Genomic DNA, 17528 nt, shown 5'->3' with positions numbered 1-17528 from the left:
CCAACAGGTCATGTTTTCTGGATTTCCTCAGTGTTGCACAGGTGATGTTATTATTGTCGGTGCCTCAGACATTGCCACAGGTGTTCTCTCTATAGGATATAATGAAAACATGACCTGTTGGTGGTCCCTGAGGACTGGAGTGGAGTACCCCTGCTCTACGGAAAAGGGGTCAGGAAAGCAGACTTGGGAACTCGTCCACTAGCGAACACTACCTCTGCATTACTAAGCAAAAAACAAGACAAAAATGGTTGTGTGCAAGAGGGCTTATTTTCTAGGACTGGAAAATGAACAGATAGGTTTTGGGATCTTAAAGGGGTTTTTCAGGGAGAATACTATTGATGACCTATGCTCAAGATACGTTGGCAATAGTTGATTGGCTGGGGTCTGTTACTTGGGACCCCGACCGATCAGCTGATTGTACGCCCGCTGACAGTGCTGCAAATACACAGGGGTTGGAGCGGAAGTCTCTGCTCCAACCTCTGTAACGTATGTAAGGCTGAAAAAGACATATGTCCATCAAGTTCAGCCTATCACCTCCGAATGTTGAACCAGAGGAAGAAAAAAAAAAACTGGAAGTCAATTTTCCCCATTTAAGGGAAAAAAATTCCTTCCTGACTCTAATCTGGCAATCAGAATAATCCCCGGATCAACAACCCTGTGTAGTGGCTGGCACTTGTAACTGTAGACATTGATTAATTGAGAGCTGCACTTGCAGTTATAAGTACAGGCCACTTCACAGAGCAGAAACCTCCACTTTGACCTCTGTGTATTTGTGGCGCTGTCAGCGGGCGCACAATTAGCTGACCAGATGGGGGTCCTGAGCGACAGACCCCAGCTGATCAACTACTGATGACCTATCCTAAGGAAAGAATTGTATTTAAAAAAAGTAAGGCAAATGAAGTATTAGGAATATTGTTTGGCCCACAATCCTCCTAAAGGGAACCTGCCATGTCCTCTGACAAATAAAACTAGTTGCATTCCTTTAACCCCTTAGTGACGGCTCTATAGTGTTTTTACGTCCTGCTGCTGCAGGACGTGTATGGAGGGAGACAGCGGTGCTATCTCCCTCCATACAGCGCGGGCGTCAGCTGTTTATTACAGCTGACACCCGAGGGCAATAGCCGCGATCTTAACCCTTTAAATCCCCCGAACATCTTATGGGCCCCCAGCGGTGAGATCGGGGGATCCGTGCAGGTGTCATAGCAGCCGGGGGCCTTCTGAAAGGCCCCAGGGCTGCCTTAGCAGACTGCCTATCAAGCCATCCCTGTAGGGTGGCTTAATAGATTGCCTGTCAAAAAACAGTATGACGTCATGCTATAGCATGACGTCATACTGCAGGAGCGATCAAAGCATCGCTGGTTGTAGTCCTCTAGGAGGACTAAAAGAAAGTGTAAAAATAAGATCAATAAAGTTGTAGTAATTATTAAGAAAAAAAAAGGAATAAAAGTAAAAAAAAAAAAAACCCTTTTGCAGTATTTGCAATAAAAAAAAAAAATCAAACTAATAAACCAAAAATACGTGTTTGGTATCACTGCGTCTATAAAAGTCCGATCTATCAAAGTAAATCATGTATTATTTACCCCGCACGGTGAACGTGGTCTGAAAAAAAAAAAAAATAAAGAACACCCGAAATGCACTTTTTTGGTCACCCTATCTCCGAGAAAAAACGTAATAAAAAGCGATCAAAAAGTCAATTGTATGCGAAAATAGTAGCAATGGAAACAGGACATACCGCACAAAATGAGCCCTCACATAGCTATGTCGACAGAAAAATAAAAAAGTTATTGTGCGCTGAAAATGGACACAGAATATAATTTTTTAAATACAAGTAGTGCACCAAAATAAAAACTATATGTTTGGTATCGTAGTAATCGTACTGACCCATAGAATAAAGTTATCGGGTCATTTTTGTTGCAGTTTGTGCGCCGTAGAAACAGGATGCACCGAAAGATGGTGGAATATCGGGTTTTTTCCATTTCTCTCCACTTAGAATTTTTCAAAAGTTTTTCAGTACATTATATGGTACAATAAATAGTACGAGTGAAAAATACAACTCATCCTGCAAAAAACAAGCCACCATACAGCTTTGTTGATGGATAAATAAAGGAGCTACGATTTTTTTAAAGGGGGGAGGAAAAAACGGAAAAAAAGCTCCGTCACTAAGGGGTTAAACATAACTTTCCAGCCAGCCCTTTGCTGATTCCATCACCCTTGCTTTTCTAGAACACTACCCCCCCACACCCGTCCTAGTGGTCTGTAATTGCTCCCATTAGTTTAAGAGCCCAGTATTAGTTAATTGTCATGTGGGTGATATCCACCCTCAAGTCAATTAAACCTCACCTCTGCCATTGCTATTGGCCAGTTGTTATCTGAATCATGAAGCGTTTTCATATACATTTCCTAAAAGAAGTTTGTGCAGGACTAGAAAAAAAAAAGAAAAAAAAGAGTCTGCTGTGTTAGAAAAAACAGCACCACATCTGTCCATGGGCTGCATCTAGTATTGCAGTTCTGCTCCATTCACTTGAATGGGGATGAGACATTACCATAAGTAGACTCAGCCCACAAACACACAAGGCGTCATTTTTAGAAAAACGGCAGACCCCTTATTGTAGTCCTTGATAATCCTCTTTAACTTGTAAGCCAATTTTGGTTTAACTAGAATTATGGATGCCAACAGGATTTGGTGGGCAATACTATTTCTGTATGACTAAGTGTTGGCTGCAGTTGCAGAGCTCAGGAACAATAAATCCAAGAATTTTATTTTCATTCATTATGTAACTCGTTCCCCAAGTGAGCTAGTATAAGGCCTCATGTCCACGGGACAAGCAGTCCATAGAGAAGCATCGGGCATCCACACTTGCGGATTTGAGAAAAGAAAATTGCAGCATGATGCATTTTACTGCAAATGACATGTGGATGCGCTCCATTCATCTCTATGGGAGCGAGTGATCTGCAGTGCATCCGTAAATACATTTGCAGATGAACTGCGGATTTGAAGGTCAAAATTAATTAGGAAGATGGAGAAAAGGCTGAGAGGTGGGGTTGTGGATTTTTTTTTTTTCTGCGTGGATGAACCACTGTACATCCACATGGAAAAAACAAAGAATCTGGGATCTCCCGAAAGGTATTAAAAATCAAATCCACGATCACTCACAGTACATTGGCTGCGGAAATCTGCATGTGGAAACCATGTGTGCCGTGGACATGAGGCCTTACATTCCTTTCTATCTGAAGGATTCCAGAATCCTTCTCAGCTGTGTCTTGTGATCTCATTGTAACTGCCTGGGAATTACTTGGCTATAAGCCCTGTTAGGCCTCATGTCCATGGCACGTGCAATTTCCGCGCAGGGAATCCTGCGCTGCCCATGGCCGGTGGGATCTGCTTACCTGCACTTTCCCAGGAGCAGCGTCCGCATCCCTCCACCTCCAGGTTCGCTGTACTGCGCATGGTCCTCACGGCTTGCCGTCGGACATGTGCAATACAGGTTTTTTTTTTTAATCTCCTGCGTTTCCGTGGATATGCGGCACGTCTCCAGTGTCAGCTGTGGGTATGCCATGGATCGGACGGCTTCCATTGACTTTAATAGAAGCCGTCCGTGTAGGATCCACACAAAAATGAAGCATGTTGCGATTTGTTTTCCGGACCAAAAGGTCCGCATATCAAATCCGCATGTTTTAGTCCATTTGCGGACGCCCATGCATCTCTATGGGCGGTTTGATATGTGGATCTTCCGCAATTCAAATTTGCCTGTGGGTATTGGGCTTTAAGAAGTCACTATTTCAGTCACCCATATAATAAAACTACATGGATTGTACCACACAGCCTTGTCACAAAGCGGGACAGGAGCTCCTATCACAGTTGCTGATGATGACGATTAGACTTTAAATGAAGGGAGGTGGCAGTCCACGACAGGAGGAGAAAGCAAGGAGACATCTAAAAATCAAGATGGTGCACCAAGTAAAAGCAACACTCAGTGTTTCATTGAACGTTTAACTCTCTCAACTGCATATAGAAATGTGCTTGGACCTGTAACACAAACCAGTTGGATCACAGTGATAACGAAGGTGACGCCATCATGGACAGAGGCATCACTGGTGAAGCAGCATGGGACCATCATTATACGCTGGAGACTAAATGCAGAGTATGGTATGAAGACATCCACCATCAGCAGGATACTTGATGCATACAGTGTACTGGGCCACCACTGGATCATCATCAGGAGCGGGCTCTACAATAGACAATGCTCCTTACAGTGAGATGCTTATTGACATGCAACTCGAAGCAAACACCGAGAACAGCTGTTGAAAGGCATTGTGTTGGTGTACAACAATGGCTGCCCGCATATTGATGCCCATATCACTTAAAGGGGTTTTACGGGCACAAAATGGGAATTATGAAAATGCTGAAATCTAGGAGGTACAGCTAAGTAGCGGCAACCTGCACACCCTGGACCGTCTTCTTCGTCCAGTGCAGCCACTGATCTGCCGCTGTGCTTACAGCGTTGTTAACTTGGCCAGGTTTATCACAGCGGCTCATTCTGGATGAGAAATCTGATGCATCTTTATACACTTCTGTCTAACTTTACACAACTTCTTACTTTGAGTTGACGTGAGCTCCAATACTGAGCAGATCCCCCGGCTTGTGTGATGGGGAGTGCTAGAAGGATGTGCAGCACGTAATACATCTCAATGGCTACTTATATCACTAGATTGCTTGTAAATATGCAGTACAGATGTAAGCCCATGTTATAGCAGCTTAGAAACAAACATGTAGTTCTCAGCAGCGAGAGCGACGTTTGTGAATTGGTTTCACCACTTACGGACTTTGTAATGTAGTTTAGAGCTCCTAGGGGGTAAGTCTATAATCCTCATGACAGAAGCTCGTTATAACAGCACAGCTTGTCGGCTTACGGCAAGAATGAAAATACAGTTCTTAACTGCATTATCACATAAATAGGCACATATCAAAATAACACCGCTAACACAAGCACAGCATAAAAGGGATTTCACCCAATCAGAGAGTGTAACATGACAGTCATCTGTGAGGATACAATAAAGACATCACCAGGTCCACTAAATGCTCATTATCATCTAATCAGGGCAGAGAAGAAGTACAGGTAGGCGACTGCCAAGACCATCTTTCCAAAACACTACAATTTGGCACTGCGGGAATACAGACTTGTCCCCAATTACCTGCATTTCTGCAGTTTGATTCCCTAAACTCATCTCCATCATCTTTTTTTCTTTTTTTTTTTTTTGGGGGGGGGGGGGGTTACAATGTTTTTAGGCAAAATGACAATTGCTTTTGCAATCTATTCTGTCTCTACATAAGGTCAGCCAACAAGAAAGAGTAATTGTTTGCATAATTGCATCCGATACCATCTTGAGGTGCATATAACGTGAGCTTAAGAATCACCTGGCTTCAAAAAATGAGACATAAAAAATTAAAAAACTTCAAGTTCCATTTCACAGCCCAGACAGGACAACCTATTAGGCCATGTTCTTACGTGGATACTGATGCAGGTTTTTATTTGTCAAGTATAGAGGAAAGCTTGCACTTCTTTTGTATACTCTCCGTATTTTGGCAATTAAAAAAAAACAAAATAAACTAAATTACAATGTTCTGCGTTCGACATCAATCAAAAAGGCATACGAGGCAGAGTTGGGCTGCGGCTAACAGACCAGTCTCTCTTTTATCAGTGCCCGGTGAAGGCCGCCTGCACAAAGGCGTAAATCCACAGCAAATGCCGCTCGTTACTGCCTATGGAGATCCGCTGCATTCTACACACAAGCGGAAATCGATTAGGATTTCTGCTCGCGGAGAAACAAACAAACAAAACAAAAAACGCAGTATGCTCCATTTTCATGTAGGCTCCGCATGGGCAGCTTCTATGGAAGTCAATGGAAGCAGTCCGACCCGCAGCCAGTCTGCAATGAACACTGCAGAAAGGTCACGGACTCCGCGTCATTGTCTAGTGACAGCGCGGGAAAAAAACTATTTTGAAAAAATCAGTACTGCGCGTGTGCGACTGTGAGCCGCTGAGTCTATTCGCAGTACAGAAAAGATGGCGTCAGAGCAGATACGCGCGGACGCCACTGCTGTCAGAGCCGGAATCAGTCTCTGCTGTGTGCAGACGGGCTAACGCATTTCATATGGGCATCACTAACTTTCGTTACCTTTTATTTGAGGCATTACAATTAATGACAGGTCCCCTTTAACAGGAAAGGAAGCATCACGTGATATTTTAAACAGATGGAATGAGGGGAGAATAAAAGCAGCATACTCACATGTCTCTTGCTGCCACCTCTAAGGAAAGAGTTGGGGACACCATGCTTGGACTCAGAGTCACTCTGCTCTTCATAGCTTTCAAATTCACTAGAACTCCATCCATACTCTAGAGAGCTGTTACCAGCCTCCTCCCCGTTCTCCACATCATCATAAATCATCTCCTCGGGATCTAAAACAATGTAATGTATTAGTTTACCGAGAAGGGTGAAGATGATGACTGGCCAAAACATCTAAAGCTATTTTTTAATGTATTTTTTCACTGACCCCCCTCTTATTTTAGCTTTATTGGGGGTAAAAAGCAAAAATAAAATTGATTTTTTTATAGTTATTTATTTTTAAAATTAGTAAAATACAGGAATAGGTTCCTCATTTTGTTTCGGTCACGTGATCCCTGGGTCGAATAGTGGGATTTACACACTTCCAATTTCTCTCTGCACTACATAGCACTCATTTTGCACTATGTAGTCTGGAAAGGAGAAGGCAGAAGCAGTTAAAAACCACTTCTACCTTCTCCTCCGGATCCTTGGCTGTCACTAACAGTTGAGGAACCGACCTACTCCTGCTTGACTGCAGGAGTTTTAATCTCATACCGTACTTCCTATCGGCCGGGATTAAAGCCCAGGACCAAGAACGTAAATTTATCTTGGTCCCTAAAGGTTAACGGTTGTGAACCATTGTTACAACTATAACAATTGAATTTATTTACTGAATTAATATAGTTGACACAGATGCATAAATCAGAGAGTTGAATTTCCAAGTTCTGTTTAACCATCAGAGGTAAAGGCCCTTTAACATGGACCAATGATCAGGAACAAACATTCAGAGAACAGCCACCCAATCACTGCTTTGTGTCAACAGGACAGCGATCAATCGTTAAACAGGCAAACGCTTGTTTGTCAGCTGCAAAAACCATTGTTGTAGCACATCTCCCTGTGTAAAGGGGGGATTCGCTACTGACAATTATAGAAGCGTATGAGGGGCGAACAGACCATACAAATGATTGTTCATCACCCATATAGTCTGGATAGAATGGTGAGAAGGCTATTTAAATGTGCATGAATCTGGGCTCTGCCGTTCATAATTCCACAAGTATACTGTCCACTAAACACATAAATGCTGCTCAGTTGACTTTTTATTGTTGAAAACCAACAAATTTGCAAGTGTTATTTTTTCATTGGTTCAAAGACGACTATTTCATATACAATACCTGTGGCGGAATCAGAGTTCTCTCTCGGAACATCATCATAAATAACTTCATCAGGGTCTACAAAGAACATAAATTAATATAGAAATTAGACATTACATTAGATATTTCCCTACTGAGAAACAACTTATTAAAATTGTATCCATTTTCTATACATAGTCATAAAATGTGAAACAAATGTAATTAGCAATTAGTAAGTAGAGGGCGATGAAGCTGATGAGGCATAACATACAGAGGAGGAAGAAAGAGTTAAAGAAAATGACATTTTAGACACGCAAGGTACTGGTAGCCATCAGCAGGATCCCTTCTTTTATTTAACATTTATATTGAATGATGCACACACTGCACCCCTTCATACCCATGAGAATCAATCTCCAAGCACAATGGAAACTATCTACACCAATGTTATTATCTAAATATATGCAGTCCCGCAGATAAGGCTGAGCTGCATAAGACTGTACTGAAAAAATAAAGCAACAGCGCTCCATAGGGCAAACTCCTCATGAAACAAACCCTTATAGAACCCACTTCAAATGGGCCTGATAACTTTTATGTTGCGCTCAGGGTACAACACTTCGTAAGTGGTATAGAATGCCACCCTGCAGTCTTCCTTCTCACAGAGCTCTAGGCGGTCCACATACTATCTGGGAACATAGAAACAACGAAGGATCACTTTTGGCAGGAGCGGCTGGATGAACAGATTCCAAACTTTCCGATAACCAGATATAACAACTTTATTAGATGCAGAGATTATCAGCACACTATGAGACAGCAAAAGTGTATTATCCCAATGAAGAGACCAATGCAGTCTGGTAATGCATTAGTACTTCTCACACCTTTTAAAGTTATTGGAACCTGACATCAGACCTACTGAAGTTATTTCATTCAACAGTGCCGATGAGAAGTTATCCTTCATGTTTCTCTAGTCTCAGATTGTATGTACACCATTCCTGCATTCAAGGTTTTTTTCAAATGGTCACTGTTATTTCAACAAACCGCTGCAGCTTCTAGTAAGTGTTTTATCTCACCCCAGTATTGGACTCACAGTTACACTGCTCAGTAGTGCTATAACTGAGCAGTGTAGAGCCATGGAATTCACCCAATATACTGTAAAAGGTGAAATCTGCAGGACGAAGCATTGCATATAATCAACTAACTTGTTTGCAGATATTTACAGCAGTTTAGGAACTTAGGGCCCTTTTACACGTAGCACTTATTGTGCGATTAATTGATAGATCAAGTGGGTTGCATGCTAATTGTATAAAAGATAAACACAGGCAGCGAATGAATGATCAGTGATAAATCATCAGATTATTGTTGATCGGATCTTTCATGCAGACCTGAAAATCATTGTCCATCTCCTGCTGCATCGTTGGGTATAAACAGGCATCACATAATTTGCCGGGGAAAAAAAAACAGCTGCAGAAAAGTTGTCTAGAGGCATGGCTATGATCCAACGAATGACTGAAACTAACCAATTATTGTTCAGTCTAACTGCATGACATATGATCGCTACTTCATCGCCGGTTAAATGCTCCTTACAATTTATCTAGAAGCGTAAAAAGGCCTTTAGCTTAAAAGGAGGGAGGCCCTAATCCTTTAGTGGGGAGATGCAGCTAGTGATTATTGTGGGCAATGGAAGGGGTGAATGGAAGTTGCAAAGACAACATTTTAAGGAAGATTTTTGATAATCGGATTAAAGGTTGAAAGAATAAAAATATAGGGCAGAAAGTACACGCCAAAAAAGATCATATATGTTTTATTGTCTGGAATTCAACTGCTATAGAAGGTCGCAGGGTACTTAAAGCTACATTTCCTTGAAGAAAAATATCCCATCTCAATGCAATCAAATAAAGCAGGAACCTGCTGACAGGACACCTTTACTCGGAGGAAGACCTGTCACTCTTCTGGTAGGTCTGCTTTAGTAAATGCTTGCATTCGCCAATTTATACATTCCAAGAAGGATAAATCACAAGGCACATTACTAAGAAACCATGCTCCAGCAATGTTATCTTATGGGGAACACAAGTATTTGCAAAATCAGACTTGTAAGGAGAGTCAACAGTTCCCCTTTAATGGCTGCAATTGGCTTACATCAACTGCAAAAGATCTCGTCAAAGAAACAGAAGCAACTAGAGAGAATAAGGTGAAAGTATAATGGAAGAAGAGAGGACATTTCTAGGGAAGCAAGTTAAAATGAAAACAGAGTTGTTGGAAGTGTTGAGATAACAGAGGCCATTGTATTTACTCTCCATCCATTCTGTATTTGCAGGATCGGACACCCACTTTGCCAGTACATCCTCTTCTTTCACGGCTTGGAAATCTTCACTGTAATGAGGAAGCAATACTACAATGCTGACATACATGACAACGCAAAGTATTGTAAATGCAGAATATTCTCAACAGCCTAATATAATCCAAGGGGCTCCAATACAATAATACTTATATTCTTAAGGCCGGTCTAACACAACGGGGTTTGAATGGTGGAATCTGCGATTGTCACCCACACGGACAATCAGAGGTATTCTGCGATCATTCAAAAAACAGAACATTCGCATGTTTGCTCACATGATGAAAGTATACAACTTGTGTTAGGCCGGTCTTACACGGACGGGGTGGATTCCACATTTGGGAGCCCGCATCAGAATCTGGCCCTGTCCCCGGCTGGCAACCATGCGTACCCTTTCAATATATGTATTCTGGATGATCATGGTGATCATGGTGTGGTACAGATTTTTTTTAAATCTATTTTTCCAGTGCAGTCGCAAGGCGATGACGCGGGTACCTGCGACCTATCAGCAGGTCAGACGGCTTCCATTGACTTCAATGGAAGCCGTCCTATTGGAATCCGCACTAGAATAGAACATGCTGCAATTTTATTTTATGTGAGTGGACATACAAATGTTCTATTTTTTGAATGATTGCGGAATACCACGGATCGTCCGTGTGGGTGACGATCGTGGATTCTGCAATTCAAACCCAGTCAGGTGAGACTGGCCTAATATTTTGAGCAAAAGGGTATATCTGGGACCCCAGGGTACAGTTAAGTAGCAGCGGAAACCTGCTGGAAAAAAGAAACCCTTACCAATCATGGTTGTGTTGATCATTTTGCTGCTGTCCCTTTTCACAAATAACCCATAGCTGTATGGAAACTATTTGTTCCCCAAAGGCATCATCTAATGCAGCGTTCCCAAAGCAGAGGCTCGGGAGCTACAGATACCATTATTGACTAGGGCCACCAGGGAGGTCATAGTATTACTATAGGATAACATTTGGATTAACCCCTTAATGACGCGGCCCTTTTTTCTTTTTCCATTTTCGTTTTTTCCTCCCCCCTTTAAAAAAAATTGTAACTCCTTTATTTATCCATCAACGTCGCTGTATGAGGGCTTGTTTTTTGCGGGACGAGTTGTATTTTTCAATGGTGCTATTTAATTTACCATATAATGTACTGAAAAACGTTAAAAAAATTCTAAGTGGAGTAAAATGAAAAAGAAACAAACCACATTTCGCCATCTTTTAGTGCGTCTTGTTTCTACGGCGCACAAACGGCAACAATAACGACATGATAACTTTATTCTATGGGTCAGTACGATTACTATGATACCAAACTTGTATAGTTTTTTTTTACTATACTCCTTTTTTTCAAAGGCAGTTAATTTTTTCAATTATTTTCTGCAGTCATTTTGTGCACACAGTAACATTTTTATTTTTCCGTCGACATAGTTGAGCAAAGGCTCATTTTTTGCGGGATGTCCTGAAGTTTCCGATAGTACCAATTTGGAATACATACAACTTTTTGATCGCTTTTTATTGCATTTTTTCTGGGAGACAGGGTAACTAAAAAAGTGCATTTCTGGCATCCTTTTTTTTTCTTCGGACGACGTTCACCGTGTGAGAAAAATAATGCGCTACTTTGATAGTTCGGACTTTTACGGACGCGGCGATACCAAATACATATTTTTAATTTATTTAGATTTTTTAATAATAGATATGGCAAAAGGGGGGGTGATTTCGATTTTCGACTTTATCGATTTTTTTTTTTTACATTACTTTGAAGTCCCCCTGGGGGACTTTAAGATGCAATGCTTTGATCGCTCCTGCAGTATGACGTAATGCAATAGCATTACGTCATACTGCTTTTTGACAGGCAGTCTATCAAGCCACCCCACGGGGATGGCTTTCATAGGCAGTCTGTTAAGGCAGCCCTGGTGCCTTTCATTAGGCCCCCAGCTGCCATGACAACTGCACGGCTCCCACGATCTCACCGCGGGGGGACCGTGCGGGACGCCCCGAACGATGTTCGAGGGATTTAAATGCCGCTGTCAGAATTGACAGCGGCATTTAAATGGTTAATAGCCGTGATCGGCTATTGCCCGCGGGTGTTAGCTGTTATAAACAGCTGACGCCCGCACTGTATGAAGAGAGGTTGCCACGGAACCTCTCTTCATACATACCCCCGGCTCCATGACGTACCGGTACGTCATTGGTCGTGAAGGGGTTAAACAGTCTCACTTGCAATTAACACTAGGATAAGAACCAATTGGTTTTTAAATGCTTCTAAAAGGGGTTGTACCAGCATTACCTTCATCACCTATCCATAGAATAGGTGATTAAAGTTTGAACAGCGAGGGGGTCTCATCTCTGAGTTCCCCATTGATCCCAAGAACGGGGAACCCACATCTCTTCCTCCTCATCACTTGCTTCTCCCACCTGCAGAGACATTAAACTAACCAGAGCAATGACAGAGAATACGCAGCCACCGCTCCAATCATTTCAATGTGGCTGACTGAAATAGCGAATGTACTCTCCGCCTTTTCCGACAGTCCCATTGACATGGTCATTGCTCAAACCAATCTCCTCCTCACTGTGGGGAGGGGGTGCAGTAAACTCACAGTAAGAAGGAGGAGGAACAGAGGGGGACAAGGAACCAGAGGTCCCACTGAGGTGAATGGTATGTGCTCAACTACTCACTCCATTCAGTTCAGGACAGAGACGCAACTGTGGTGTCTGTATGGCAGGTAGAACCTGAGTCAACCCCTTCAAATTAATTTGATCATAGAAATTATGATTTTGTAATTCATATAAGGTGGAGTCTCTAGATTGGATATATTTATTAGCTTGTGTCAACTTAATACTCAAAATCGCATGTCATAATTAAAAGTGTCTCGCAGGCTAGATATTATTGGGGACCTCTGATTATTGCCTCTTGCTCTGTATGATCCACTGAATAATAAGGCTGCCAGCAGCAAAACAGGAATCAAATTTCTAACTATATCAGCAAATACCTTCAGTGTAAATATGCAGGTTCCTGCCATTACTATGACCCTAAGTGACTGTCAAGTTCATTTGGCAAATAAGACAAAAAGTAGAGAACTCCTATATTTAAATGCATAACATTGCCTAATATTCCAAAATGTCTTAACACTATGACCTCCTAGACTAGCCATCTTTGTGAGAAACTTGTCTAAAGTCCTTCTAGAAATGCTGACGTTTGAAGCCAAATATGAGATTCTGGATGGAGCTGCCGTCACATATGACTATATGGTGGTATAGTGTACAACAAACACTTCATGTTGCGGTATCTGTTACATACCTTGCACAGTTGCTATCAGGCATAAGCTGCAAGTGAGGACTGGATACCTCCTCTTGAACTCCTGCAAATGGTGATCAGAACAGACATTCAGAAATAATTGCCACAATGGTGTATGATGTAGGACTTAAAGCCTGGCACAAAAATTAGGATCAAATCATCAGGGAATGACCCATTTAAGACATTTTTTAATTGTTCTCTTTATGCTACAAATGAAGTACTAGTATAGGACCCTGAAAAAGTCACAAGAAAAGGAAAGCAGAGTTCTTGCCATTAACATCATGTACACGAAACAGTAAACACAAAAATAAAACTTCCAAAAACAACAGTGAATGACCAGCTGGGCCAGTGAATATACAACAGTTGCCCCAATCACCGGGTCTGTTTTATTCCCAAATATGAATGTAAGAAACTAAACATAGGTCTCTATCTACAGAGAAGATGTGGGCTAGACATAGACTTTATTCTGTAGTCCAACTACAATACTTCTCAATTTTGTGAAAACTGTAATGGCCACGGCCAAACCCTTCTAAAAATGGCATCTGACAATCTGTAGATTAAGGCCTATTTACACGCAAAGATAATCTTTCAAACAATTGAACGTTTTAAGCCCCGTTTACACACAACAATTATCGCTCAAAATTCACTCAAACAATGTCTTTTGAGCAATAATTGTTGCGTGTAAATGCTACCATTGCTTGTTTTTTGTTCAAAATGATGATTTTATGTTGAGTTTAAAATCCATCCTTCAGCCGTGCAGCTGATAGCAGGGACTGCAAGCTGCGATTCTCCACGGGAGCGCTGATAACATTGTATTCAGCTGCAGTCCCACAGCAGAACAAAGAGTCTGTTTGCAGATAACAGACCACCTGCTGTTCTCTGCATACAGCTCAGGGAGGCTCATTTACATGCAAACGAAGCTAATAAGCTGAATATTAGTGCCCATTAGCAGCTTGTGCAAAATGATCACTCAAACTGTCATTCTCCCAAGCTTTTGAACGAATTTAAGTGCTTATCTTTGTGTGTAAATGGAGCTTTAGCTATCTTTTTGCATAAAGTGTTAATGCCCACTGATGACCATTAACACTTTATAATCTTCATTTGCATGTAAATGGGCCTCCATAAGCTGTTTGCAGAGCCCAGCAACCATCAACGATGCACAGCTGCATTTTTCTCATTATCTCCAGTAGATTAACAATGGATTTTAAGTTCACCTTAAAATCATAGTTCAAACGAAAAGTGCCCGATGCCCACGTTTATATGTAACGATTATCGCTCAAATTCGGTCGTTTGAACGAATTTTGAGCTATAATCATTGCATGTAAATGTGCCTTCAGTCAGGGTCCTAACAGCCCCAGGAATGCAATGCTAATGGAGATTCATTAACATAAGGCATAGTACATGACCTATTGTAGCATAAACACAAAAACTCGCCTTATTATTTCTCTCTAGATATGAGCCTGTTGAGGCCACCGTTTTTTCATCTGTTGTCATGTGACAAAATCAACACTAGGTGGAGGTCCTACATCTGAGAGTATCAATATTTTCATTGGATTGCTTACGAATGGCTTATTATTCCTTAATAAAAATAAATTGGTCATTCACTCATGCGGTCACCCTACTTGCATGTCCAATAGTTTTTCTGAATTCAGTAATACACTCATTATAAAAAGAAATCAAGCACCTAGAAGTTGTCCAGAATGGAATTAAACGATATGCCATTGTAATTTGTGCAGTATATATATCTGTCTGTGTTAAAATCATACTTGAGGTCTGTTTGCCAAAAACAGCATTGGAGATTGCATGGTCTCCAATGAAAAACCTGAAGAAAAGAGAAACCAAACTGAATGGCTTCATCTCGTATTTTAGAGGCATGTATGCCTCATATTAATCAATGAGTCCAATTAACATCTGAAGGTTCTGTTCATAAATAGCATATTTTAGTTTGAACCCGCATGAAAAATGTGTAGCACTTGGTGCAGATTTTTACATATTTTTTTGATGCAGATCCACAGCAGATTTCAGCCTTTCAATTGAAGGGGTGAAGATTGTTGCGGATCCGCATCAAAATATGGGTCAAATGCTACATTAATTCCGCTCTGTGTGAAAGTAACTTAATACGAATTACAAAAAGTCAGACATAAAACAACAACCCGTTTAAAAGGAATGTTCATAGCCCGGTGTTCTAAGTTACCTTGTTCATCCACAGATATGTTGCGGATTATAATTGGTGTAGAGTACGCTGGTAAGAGCAAGGGCAGGTTAGAAGGGACAGCATATCCACATGGTACAGGAACAGAATAACCACTTGGCACACGGGGACTAGAACTGTCTTCCGCAGACGGAGATTCTGGGGAAGTAGACTCTCCCTCTTGAAATGGTGCAATATCAATCACAGAATAAGGATTCACTCTTTTCGGTGCGGTGCTCAGATCAGTTTGTGCTGGGGAATCTTGAAATAAAGCTCCACCATCCTCTTCTAACAGCTGATCTAATTTATGGAAACAGACAGTTATAGCAAGAAAAGCATTTTAAGACTAGGTTTAGAGATGAGTGAGCATACTCGCTAAGGCAAACTTGATTCGAGTACCTGCCCGCTCGTCTCTAAAGATTCGGCTGCCGGCGGGGGTTAGCGGTGAGTTGCGGGAGTAAGCAGGGGGGAGCGGGGTGGGAGAGAGAGAAAGAGATCTCCCCTCCGTTCCTCCCCGCTCTCCCCCGCCGTCACCCGAATCTTTAGAGACGAGCGGGCAGGTACTCGAATAAGGCACTACTCGCTCGAGTAGTTTGTCTTAGCGAGCATGCTCACTCATCTCTAACTATGTTGTGTGAGAAATCTAAAAAACATTTTACTTTTCAATCTAATTTGCAGTTAATAAGTGGAAAACATTAGAAATGAATCATCATCTGTGTATCTAGACTGTTCCCTTTTTAAGTGGGCACATCTGATATTAAACCTGCAGTTCCATGCATATGTCCTGAAGACCTCATTTTATGGCAGCTGATCTACACCAGTGGTCAAAGTTTTAAAACGCTTCCATTTTTCCAGTTACTTTTTACATTAACACAGTTCATGTCGAACAAGTAACGTGAAATGGTTCAAAGGTTCAAAAGCAAGTTAAAAATGTACAAATATGAAAATTTAGCCTGAAACGCAACACTAGTCTGAATTTATGATTTTAACCAAAGGGCTTTTTTCAGTTAAGAAGCTTTGAAGCACAAAATGCAAATTATGGTTTGGAATTGGATGCAAACTATTTCTACAGCTGTCTCAACTTTTGTAGATTACTTTCAAACCCTCTGATTCTATATAATGACTGTTGGAACAAACTGCATTCCAACACCCTCTAGGAAAGACTTTGGACAGTTTTGCTCTTTAGGACAGAGCACATTACTATCATAATGGCGAGAAAAAAGCAATTACAGTGGGTACAAAAAGTCTACACATCCCTATTAAAATGCCATGTTAAAAAATCCAACAAAGCTGAATCATTTCAGATTTATTTCCACCTTCAATGTGAGCCTTATCTGTACAATTTCTTTGGAATACAAACTGAAATCTTTTAGGGTGGAAAAAAAAAACAAGACTAAAATAATGTGATTGCATTAGTGTGAACACCCTCTTATGTTTGGGGATGTGCTGTGTTCAGAATTAGCCAATCATATTTAAACTCCTGTTAAATAGTAGTCAGTACTCCGCTGCCATTATTTACAGTGGTTCTGATTTTCAGCATATAAAGCTGAGCTCTTTTAGTAGGATTTTCCTGACATTTTCATAGTTGCATTTTTCAGCACAAACCATAGTCCATATAGAGCTTATAAATACAGCAAAGGGATCTGATTATTTAAAGGGCTTCATTCAGGAGAAGGGGACCAAAAGGTTTCCAAGGCATTATATATACTAAGGAACACCGTGAAGACGTTTATCAAGAAGTGGACTAAATTTGGCACAATAATGACATAACCAAGAATTGGATTTCCCTCAAAATTGATGAAAAGACCAGAAGAAAATTGGTCTGGAAGGCTGCCAAAATGTCTACAGCAACATTAAAGGAGCTGCAGGAATTTGCGGCAAGTACTGGTTGTGTAGTGCATGTGACAACCATCTCCCATATTCTTCATATATCTGGTCTGTAGGGAAGGGTGGCAAGACGGAAGCCTTTTCTAACAAAGAAAAACATCCAAGCCCGGCTATGTTTTGCCAAAACCTACATCAAGTCTGCCAAAAGTATGTGGGAGAATGTGTTATGGTCTGATGAGACCAAGGTTGAACTTTTTGGTCATAATTGTAAAAGGTATGTTTGGTGCAAAACCAACACTGTGCATCACCAGAAGAACATCATACCTACAGTGAAGCATCGTGGAGGCAGCAATATGCTTTTGGGCTGTTTTCTGCTGCTGGAACTGGGGCTTTAGTCAAGGTAGAGGGAATTATGAACAATTAC

General features: G+C 41.3%; 1 protein-coding gene across 1 annotated transcript in view; it reads right to left on the bottom strand.

Moving 5' to 3' along the window:
- Positions 1 to 17528, bottom strand: part of ARHGEF10 (Rho guanine nucleotide exchange factor 10) — a 140110-nt gene that overhangs the window by 87636 nt on the left and 34946 nt on the right. Inside the window, exons 4-8 of the mRNA XM_066603570.1 lie at positions 15281 to 15577; positions 13090 to 13150; positions 9742 to 9821; positions 7497 to 7553; positions 6289 to 6458 (exon numbers count right to left, since the gene is read on the bottom strand). Coding sequence (XP_066459667.1) covers positions 6289 to 6458; positions 7497 to 7553; positions 9742 to 9821; positions 13090 to 13150; positions 15281 to 15577 — 665 coding nt within the window. The remainder of the gene's footprint in view (positions 1 to 6288; positions 6459 to 7496; positions 7554 to 9741; positions 9822 to 13089; positions 13151 to 15280; positions 15578 to 17528) is intronic.

The sequence above is a fragment of the Eleutherodactylus coqui genome, chromosome 1 (genome assembly GCF_035609145.1).
Source record: "Eleutherodactylus coqui strain aEleCoq1 chromosome 1, aEleCoq1.hap1, whole genome shotgun sequence".
NCBI lineage: Eukaryota > Metazoa > Chordata > Amphibia > Anura > Eleutherodactylidae > Eleutherodactylus > Eleutherodactylus coqui.
Note: the sequence above shows the minus strand (reverse complement) of the source record. Positions and strands in the feature narration are given on the sequence as shown.